The 9420-nt window shown below is 38.7% G+C and overlaps 1 protein-coding gene across 1 annotated transcript; it reads left to right on the top strand.

The window, feature by feature from the left end:
* Window positions 1–3520: 3520 nt before the first annotated feature.
* Window positions 3521–9187, top strand: LOC121774994 (protein CROWDED NUCLEI 4-like). The gene is made up of 9 exons (XM_042171924.1): window positions 3521–3878; window positions 4317–4526; window positions 4614–4867; window positions 5187–5457; window positions 5566–5649; window positions 6248–7743; window positions 7853–8012; window positions 8641–8777; window positions 8860–9187. The coding sequence occupies exons 1-8, from the start codon at window positions 3657–3659 to the stop codon at window positions 8686–8688; spliced, it is 2745 nt and encodes a 914-aa protein (XP_042027858.1). The 5' UTR covers window positions 3521–3656; the 3' UTR covers window positions 8689–8777; window positions 8860–9187.
* Window positions 9188–9420: the final 233 nt, after the last annotated feature.

Raw genomic sequence — 9420 nt, 5'->3', positions numbered from 1 at the left:
ACATCATTAGCACTAAAAACTCCTCCTGTCACATCATCAGGACAAACAACTAGACAAGCAATATGCTAGCAATAAGCTAGCCGCAATAAACAAAATTATAAAAAATAAATAATTAACAATCACACAAAATATGGAATTAAATTTACAACACAGATACGAGAAAATTCAATAATAATAGTAAAATTAAAAAGTACATTAATATAAAAAAATTACATTAATTTAAAAAAAAAACCCTCTTCCACACACGAGCCCTCGCCTCCGCCTCACTCCTCGTGGTCCTCGTCGGTTTGACCATTGGTCTGCATGCGGAGGGCGTTGGTGTACAAGCCCGAAAATCGGGAGACCGCAGCCCTAATTCGGTCCCACCCCTTCCGGCACTCATCCCCGCTGTGTGGCCTCCCCTCCGGGCAAAATGCCTTGTATGCTGCTGATATTTTAGCCCACGAGTTAACGATCCTCTGATTGTTCGAATGGAGGGGATCATCGCAAACACTCACCCAAGCATTGGACAGCGCAACGTTTTCCGCTCCGTCCACTTCCTCCGTGTCGGGTTGTCGTCATCAGCCGGCCGCGACGACTCGCTGACCACCCTTTTGCCCTTCCCCTTGCCCTTCTTCTTCTTTGGTGTGACCCAACCCCGCCCTACTCCCCCCGTTTGAACGGGAGTGTCCGCATCCTCGAGATCTATCCCCAACTCCTCTAAGGAGAAAGTGTCACACCCAGTGAACTGCGTCTCCGATGGGGTCGATGTGTGCGAAGAAGTAGTAAAAAAATCAAGGTTGGGGCGATAGACATTGTCCCCCCCAAGCGTCCCCTGCATCCCTGGCTGCATCCTCGGCTGCCCACCCCGGCATCACCTGCATCCCGGGTTGCATCCCCAGTACCCCCTGCCCGCCCTGCATCCCCTGCCATCCCGGCATACTACCCCCGGCTGCCATTCCGGGCATCATCTGCTGCCAAGGGTACATTTGTAGTACCCGGCCATCGGACCCCATCCACCTCCCACGGGTACCGTGGGAGTTTGAGACCCGCTCGTCACTGGAGTAGACTCGTTGTTGTCTCCATTTTGCTTTATTGCTCTTGTACAGAAATTAAGTGAGATAGAAAACTCGTTAAAACAAGCGGTGCGAATGAAAATGACGTGCAAATCGCGTATATATAGTGTTTCGAAAAATAAAAAAAAATAATTGAGCTGGCCGATTGCTCGCCGATCGGGAGCCTGCAATGGCGGCCAGCCGACCAGCGAGGGGATCAGCCAACGCCCGAAAATCGGCGTCGGGTCACCAATTTTTTCGCCGAAATGGCGCTCGCCGGTTCCAATGGTTCGGCGAGCGGACCGGCCAGCGCCGGGAATCGGCTAGCCTGTCCGCTCGCCGCCATTGGAGATGCTCTAAAAAGTACTTTTAGCTATGGTCACGAATTTGGTTGCACAGTCAAAATAACCCACATACAGAAAAAGAATCCTACAACTAGCTCTATAATAACTGAAGTGATATGTGGGCTGGTGAAGTCCTGTTCTGTAATCTGCAGCAAAGATGTATAGTGGATAGTGGAGTAGGCGTCGTGTGCAAGAATCAGAAATCAAATGATCCCGACAGACAACGTAACCCAACCCCATCTTTTTTTGTCACGGTCCAATGATTTAACATTGGAACATCATAATTTGTAATTGTTTCAAGTTTATTATGTTTCAATATTGATTTGTTTTTATTATATATACTCTTGACAATTGAAACTAAAAAAATAACATATAACTGTCCCACATTGGTGTTAAAAGAAAACTGAAACTAGTATATAAATCCCATGGGCCACTCCTCCTATCACCAATTGGTTTTAGGATGGAACCCATGGATTTCTATCATGGTATTAGAGCAGGTCGCCGACTGTGGGTCAAATTTAACTGACCCAGCAGTATATCTGGGCTAAAACCGAAAAAATGACTGACCCAACAGTATATTTGGGCTTAATTTGGGCCAGTGGTCCAACCGATCGGAAAAAAAATTTGAGCCAGTTGTCCAATCGATCAGAAAAAAAGTCCAACAGGGTTTGAGGGATGGTGTTGGCAATTGAAACTAAAAAACACCTCCAAGTTCACCTTGAAGGGTTTGTCCAACCCCTCCAAGGTGACCTCCAAGTTCACCTTGAAGGGTTTGAGGGAGGGTGTTGGCAATTGAAACTACCCCTCCAAGGTGACCTCCAAGTTCACCTTGAAGGGTTTGAGGGAGGGTGTTGGCAATTGAAACTAAAAAACCTTGATGAACTTGAAGGGTTTGAGGGAGGGTGTTGTCAATTGAAACTAGAAAACCTTGAAGGGTTTGAGGGAGGGTGTTGGCAATTGAAACTAAAAAACACCTCCAAGTTCACCTTGAAGGGTTTGAGGGAGGGTGTTGGCAATTGAAACTAAAAAACACCTCCAAGTTTACCTTGAAGGGTTTGAGGGAGGGTGTTGGCAATCGAAACTAAAAAACCTCCAAGTTCACCTCCAAGTTCACCTTGAAGGGTTTGAGAGAGGGTGTTGGCAATTGAAACTACCCCTCCAAGGTGACCTCCAAGTTCACCTTGAAGGGTTTGAGGGAGGGTGTTGGCAATTGAAACTAAAAAACCTTGATGAACTTGAAGGGTTTGAGGGAGGGTGTTGTCAATTAAAACTAGAAAACCTTGAAGGGTTTGAGGGAGAGTGTTGGCAATTGAAACTAAAAAACACCTCCAAGTTCACCTTGAAGGGTTTGAGGGAGGGTGTTGGCAATTGAAACTAAAAAACACCTCCAAGTTTACCTTGAAGGGTTTGAGGGAGGGTGTTGGCAATCGAAACTAAAAAACCTCCAAGTTCACCTTGAAGGGTTGAGGGAGAGTGTTGCAATTGAAACTAAAAAAATAGCATATAAATGTCATGTACATGGTTTTGATACAATTGTTTCTCATTTTCATTATATAAAGCAACTTGGGTGGCATAAATAATTGCGTTAATTGTGGAATAAAAACTAATTAAGACGTTGATTAAGCATGGTTTTTATTTTGGATTATTCTAAATTATGATTATGATATTATTTTTTGGTGAAATTTGACCAAACTCTTGGAATATGAAATTCGAGTTGTTTATGTGAAATAGGTTAAAATCCGAACCTTTACTATTCTCCTTTTTCTCATGAACTAAAAATGTCAATTATAATAAAAATATTTGTGATTTTGGTGAAAAAATAAAATCATTCTTGAAGTTTTGTGTGATACTGTTGCCTTATTTATAACTTCATCCGAATCACAGAAACTCTTAAATTATTTAATTAATACTTGAACCAAATGTTAGATATGGAACTATAATTGTTATTTTAATTTAATCTAAACCATAATTAGTAAATTATTATTTATTAATCATGGAAAGTCATAGCAATTAATATAATAAAATTTTGAAAATTTTAAAATCCGATAATCTAATCGCGCAATTAAAGCAGTAAAATATTTCTCTATTATTCTGAAGATATACGACGTCGTAGCGTCAAGAATGACCAAATAAACGAATGCGAAAAGAAGAGTGGTGGAGTCTCCACACAGCTTTTCCATGAAGTGAAACCAAAAAAGAGATCCCACTGAAGTTGAGAAAACCCCAATTCGCGAGAGAGATTTTAGTGCGAGAAACAGCTACTGATCCTGATCCGTCTATGGCGACTCCGGCTTCGCGGTCGGAAAAATTGTCGGTGACGCCGCGGAGCGCCGTAACAATTGGAGTGACTCCGAATTCTGGTTCGTCTGGGGTTTTGAAAACTCCATTGAGCGACGAAACCATTTGGAAGCGTCTCAAAGAAGCAGGTTTTGATGAAGATTCGATTAAACGGAGAGATAAGGCGGCACTCATTGCTTATATTGCTAAATTAGAAGCTGAGGTCTCCTTCTACACCATCTTTTTTACGCTTTACTAAAATTAAGCTATTTGTGTTACGCATCATCCATGTTGTTTATCATATTTTCTTGAATTTCCAGTGCGTGCATTTATAATTGTTATTTTTGCCCTGCTGGTTCAGATGTAATTCGAGAAGATTAGGATTTAGGTTTTGATTTTTACTAAAGGTTTGCTATTTTAAAGAAAGGGGGTGAAATTGATGCATGATTTGAATGTGCTAACGGGCGGTATTATTTCGTTAACTTCTTAGAGCCTTAGCTGTTTTTAGTAACAGCGATGTTTACCTTAAACTTTGCTGGGTATTAAGTAGTCCCGACTCTTAAAAATGACTGCGAGCAATACTCGAAGTTAACCCATTTAGCTTTGATCATTTGTGATGTTTTAATAGTTCTGCTTGATGTTCCTTGTCCACTTTTATCAGGTATATGAACACCAACATCACATGGGTCTACTCATAATGGAAAGAAACGAATGGCATTCAAAGTATGATGAAGCTAAATCGATTGCTGACTCAGCTGAGCTGAATTATAAGCGTGAACGGGCTTCCCATGTCTCCAATATGGCTGGTGCTAGAAAACAAGAAGATAGTCTCAGGAAAGCTCTTGGAATCGAGAAAGAATGCGTTAAGAATGTAGTTTCATCTTCCTCTGTTCTTGTTAGTGATCCTTTATGTGGCCTGTGGGTTATTGATGTATTTATAATTTGAAAATTTCTGTAGATTGAGAAGACCTTGCATGAAATGCGTGCTGAGTATGCAGAGGTGAAGGTGGCATCTGATAGTAAATTTGCAGAAGCAAGAAATATGGTGGAAGATGCCTTGAAGAAGTTAACAGAGGCCGAGGAGAAAAAGCGCGCAGCAGAGTCACTTGAAGCAGAAGCGACTCGGTGTCATCGAACTGCCGAAAGAAAGCTGCATGAAGTTGAAGAACGTGAAGATGACTTACGGAGACGCATTGTGTCATCTAAGTCTGAGTAAGTTCTTGTTGGTAATCTTACTTCTCTTGCATGATTGCATCGAAAAAATCTGTCTTCCCATGATTGTACTTTTTACCTTTCTTGGTTATATATTTAGATAGTTTGGTTTTCATAGTATAATAACCAGGTATCTATTTACTGTTATCTGTACGTATGCTAGCTTAGTTAGTTAAGGTGGTATAGAGGATGTATTCTTGGTCCATTGTTCGAACAGTCGTTTTTCTTCTGCATTTGGTTGGGGTTAGCCATATTATGTAGAGCATCACTTATTGCTAAAGTCACTGATTATGTCTTTTTTTCATCATTAACATTCTAGTTTTGAAGCTAAACAGAAAGAAATTCACCTTGAGAGGCAATCCCTATCTGAAAGGCAAAAAGTTATGCAGCAAACGCAAGAGAGGTTACTGGATGCACAAGCTTTGCTGAACCAGAGAGAAGAATATGTTTTAGATAAAACCAAAGAGTTGAAGAGATTAGAGAGGGAGCTTGGTGAATTAAAGTTAAGCATTTCCCAAGAGCGTATGTCCTTAAATGAAGAAAAAATCTCTCTTGAGCTAAAAGCGAGTACCTTATCAGCAAGAGAGGAGGTTAGTTTATAACATTATTTTTCACTTTAATGTCAATAGACCATATTTTATTTTAAGCTGCATTCATGATATAACTTTAATATAAATTTCTCGTGCACTCCTACTCAGGCTGTTATCAAAAGAGAATGTGATCTTCTCAAGAAGGAGGAAGAGGCACTTCTGATGCAAGCTAAAATTACGAGCAAAGAATCTGTAAGTTTATTCTCTTACGAGCAAATAATCACTTCTTGTGAAAATTGTTGGAACCGGAAGCTGAACATCATAGTACACAATGTCTCTTACTGTGATTCTAGTTTAACATATTAAATTTCAACATGTGTGTTGGTTGAGTATTCTAATTTTCTGTCTTTTCTAATACAAACAATAAATAAAAGTTCTGCACACAAAAGAAACATAGCAATGATATTCTCCTTGTATTGTATGGTATGTGTAATAATATTGATCCTTTCATACATGAAACATGATTATTTCTGCATTATATTGCTTTCTAGCATTGACATTGTTTTTGTGCTTATGCTTGTGTTGTTAAATGTTTGACACATGCAACTTTTTTAGAACTATTGTTTTCATCATCTAACAATTGCGGTTAGCTGTTATCATTTGTTTTTTTTGTTTTTGTTTTAGAATGAGACTGTCATGCCATGCTACTTGATTCTACCATGTAGATTTTGTTTGAGCATATATCCAGAACCGAAGCAATGGAGCCAACCTAACAGTGTCCTGTCCTTAATTGTTTATAGAACTAATCTTTTCTTTCTAAATCTCAATTTACGTTTGATATCACTCTCAGGATAATAATCAACAAGTAATGTCTAATCAAGAAGCAGCTTTGGCAATAAGGAATTCTGCTTTTGAGGCAGAAGCTGAAACGAAGCGCAAATTCTTAGAAGAGGAGATTAACACCAAGAGGCGGGCATGGGAATTAAGAGAACTTGACATCAGTCAACGTGAGGACTTCATCTCAGAAAAAGAAAGAGAGTTGGGTGCTGCATCAAAGCGCCTTGAAGAAAAAGAGAAGGAAGTAGAAGAGAGATTAAGTTTAGTTGAAGAGAAACAAAAGAATCTTTGCACCCTGGAAGAAGATTTGGAAGTAAAGAAATGTTCTCTCAAACAAGAGAAGGAAGAGATCCACCAGATGAAGCTTGATCTTAAGAAATCTTCTGATTTGCTGGAGGAGAGGAAGAAACACATCAGTGATGCAGAGGAGAACATGGAGGCAATGAGGACTGAAAGAAATGAATTACTTGAGCTAGAATTGAGACTAAAAGAAGAGATTGATAATATTAGTGTGCAGAAACAAGAACATGAGGCCGAGGCAGACCGCTTGAAAGCAGAGAAGGCAAAATTTGAATCTGAGTGGGAGCTAATTGATGAAAAAAGAGAACAGCTTGTAAAAGAAGCAGAGTGTATTGCTGAGGAGAGGTCAAGTGTCTCCAAATTTCTGAATGATGAGCGTGAAAGCTTGAAAGCAGAAAAAGATGAATTGAGGGACCAATATAAACGTGATCTTGAGTCACTCTCCCATGACCGGGAGTCATTCATGAAAGAACTTGAGAATGAACGTTCTGAGTGGTTTAGTAAGATGCAGAAAGAACGTGATGATTTCTTGCGGGATATTGAGATGCAGAAGAAGGAGTTGAATAACACTATTGAGAAGAGATGTGAAGAAATTGAGAATTATCTTGCAGAAAGAGCGAAGGAATTTGAGGAAGAAAAAAAGAAAGAACTTCAACATATTAATTCTCTTAAAGAACGAGTAGGGAAGGAACTTGAACATGTAGACTCTGAAATGAAGAGGCTTGGCGATGAAAGAAGAGAGATAAATAGAGATCGTGAAAAGAGAGACCAAGAATGGGCTGAGCTAAATAGTTCAATAGAGGAGCTTAAGGTACAAAGAGAAAAATTGGAGAATCAAAGAGAGTTACTAAGAGCTGATAGAGAGGGCATCATTTCTCAGATTGAGACCTTGAAGGGGTTGGAGGTTTTAAAAGAAAGATTAGACTCTATTTCTGTACTTGAGATGCAATCCAACTTGCAGTCGAAGAATCAGAAAACTTCGACTAAAAGATTTGTGAGTCAACCGAAAGAAATGGTTTCAGATCAAAATGGGATAGTTAGTAACGGGTCTGGTAGAAAAGAGTCCGATAAGTCTTCTTCTCCCCTCTCTGCTCCTCTCTCATGGCTCAAACGATGTGCTGATACAATTCTTGAACCGAGACATAGTAACAAAAAGTATAAGAAAGAAAAGGATATGACAGATCATGGATCAGAAGATATGACTCCATGGTACTTCTCATTCAAAATACTTATTGCTGACCCATATCATTTCATGATCATTCTATCGCTGACTGTTTTTTGACTAATTATTGCAATTCCTGTTTTCTCTCTTCTGCAGCTTGCCACAGAAGTACTCAAACTCATCTAAGGTCAATCATATTGTCGAACCATTTGATCAAACTCCAGTCGGCACAGAGACCACAGTCTATATTGATAAAGTTGTTACAATTGAACAAGTAACAAAATTTGACATTGAAAGGCTCACAGGAAGCAGTGAGGTAGTTTAGCGCATAAATTATTTTCATCTTTATTCAAATAGAAATCCTAAGGATTATCTGTTCTAAGGTTGAAGTGTGCTTCATTTAGATAATTTGCATATTCCTCCAGAAGTGATCTTCGTAATATTGCCTCTTGCCTGTTTTGTTATCTAAATTGTATTAATACATCTGAATTTCTAGTATGCACAATACTCTTGCTGGATTGATGTTTAGAATTTTGAATACACCACATCACTGCCTATTTTTAACTTCTTGGACCTGATGGAAACTAACAACTAATTTAGTTTGTTACTCCATGGGATATGTATCCAGCAAATTACTTCAAAGGATTAGAATTGTCAAGGGCCTTGGGATATCTCAAAACTTCAGTCCTTTAAAGTAAACAAGGCATTAGTAGTACTATTTTTGTCTATCTACACTAACCCTAAAAAATTAACACCCCCGTGAGGCCGTCATTGATTAAACATTTCATATATTGCTTGCTCCATTTATTGGGCTTATTATGTTTCATTATCTGTTGGTTATTGTCAGTTATCATTAGAATTGTTATTCGATTATCTTCTATGATCATCGGTTTTACTTAACTTCTATAATTTTTAAGAAGCTAATTCGTAATTCACTTCTGCAGGATGCTGGAGTTGATGAGAAAGTTGAGAAAAATGGTGATGTGGAGTAAGATAATAGGATAGCTTTCTACAGGGATTTGGTGAAGAAATCTTGCACTTATTTGACATATAGTTGGCGTGGAATAGTATTTCTTAGAAAGTATATGCCTCACCTATATCTGGTCATTTACTTGATTCAAGTATTTTTCTTATTTTAAAAGTTATTTTATGGTATTTTTCAGGCAAATGCATACTTTTGGTTTTGGTGGTGATGTATGCAAGCTATTAGTACGTAGTATCCGGAATGCGACTTGTCCCATCTGTTTCATGGTGTAAAAATGATCCAACTAACACATCTAGTTTCGTGTAAAATGTGTGCATATAGTTATCTTCTAGAGTGGTGTTTTTCATGGCTGGTGTTCTTGATGTAAGATGTTGATCCTTGTTCCCTTTCTGTATTTTGATGATATTAATCATAGGTGTGTTGAAGGTTTGAGTGCCGGCTTTGGATGTACTGTACTTGCTACCTATCTTTCGAACATAGCCTATTTTAACCCCCTAGTTTGATAATGCTCATTCTTTTAGTTTTCAAATTTTCTTACAAGATTCTTCTTATGAATGTATAATATGTAAGTCTATCATTGGCTGAAATGAAATTGATTCAATAAACAAAAATATATTTGTGTTATAAAATGGCCGAATGAGTACTGGATGAGTTAAAATTGCTCTTAGTAAATGGACGACGCGTATATTATAGAAAAATGAATTAAAATTATGATAATTAGAATACTGACATTTTTAAT

The sequence above is a fragment of the Salvia splendens genome, chromosome 17, assembly GCF_004379255.2.
Source record: "Salvia splendens isolate huo1 chromosome 17, SspV2, whole genome shotgun sequence".
In the NCBI taxonomy this organism is placed as follows: domain Eukaryota; kingdom Viridiplantae; phylum Streptophyta; class Magnoliopsida; order Lamiales; family Lamiaceae; genus Salvia; species Salvia splendens.
This window is presented reverse-complemented; position numbering and strand designations above follow the sequence as displayed.

Bases quoted from the DNA above. Each gene is read 5' to 3' on its own strand.
- LOC121774994 (XM_042171924.1), top strand. From the start codon at position 3,657: ATGGCGACTCCGGCTTCGCGGTCGGAAAAATTGTCGGTGACGCCGCGG. The intron at 4,527-4,613 runs GTAGTTTCATCT...AAATTTCTGTAG, and splicing joins AGAAAGAATGCGTTAAGAAT to ATTGAGAAGACCTTGCATGA. The intron at 8,013-8,640 runs GTAGTTTAGCGC...TCACTTCTGCAG, and splicing joins GGCTCACAGGAAGCAGTGAG to GATGCTGGAGTTGATGAGAA.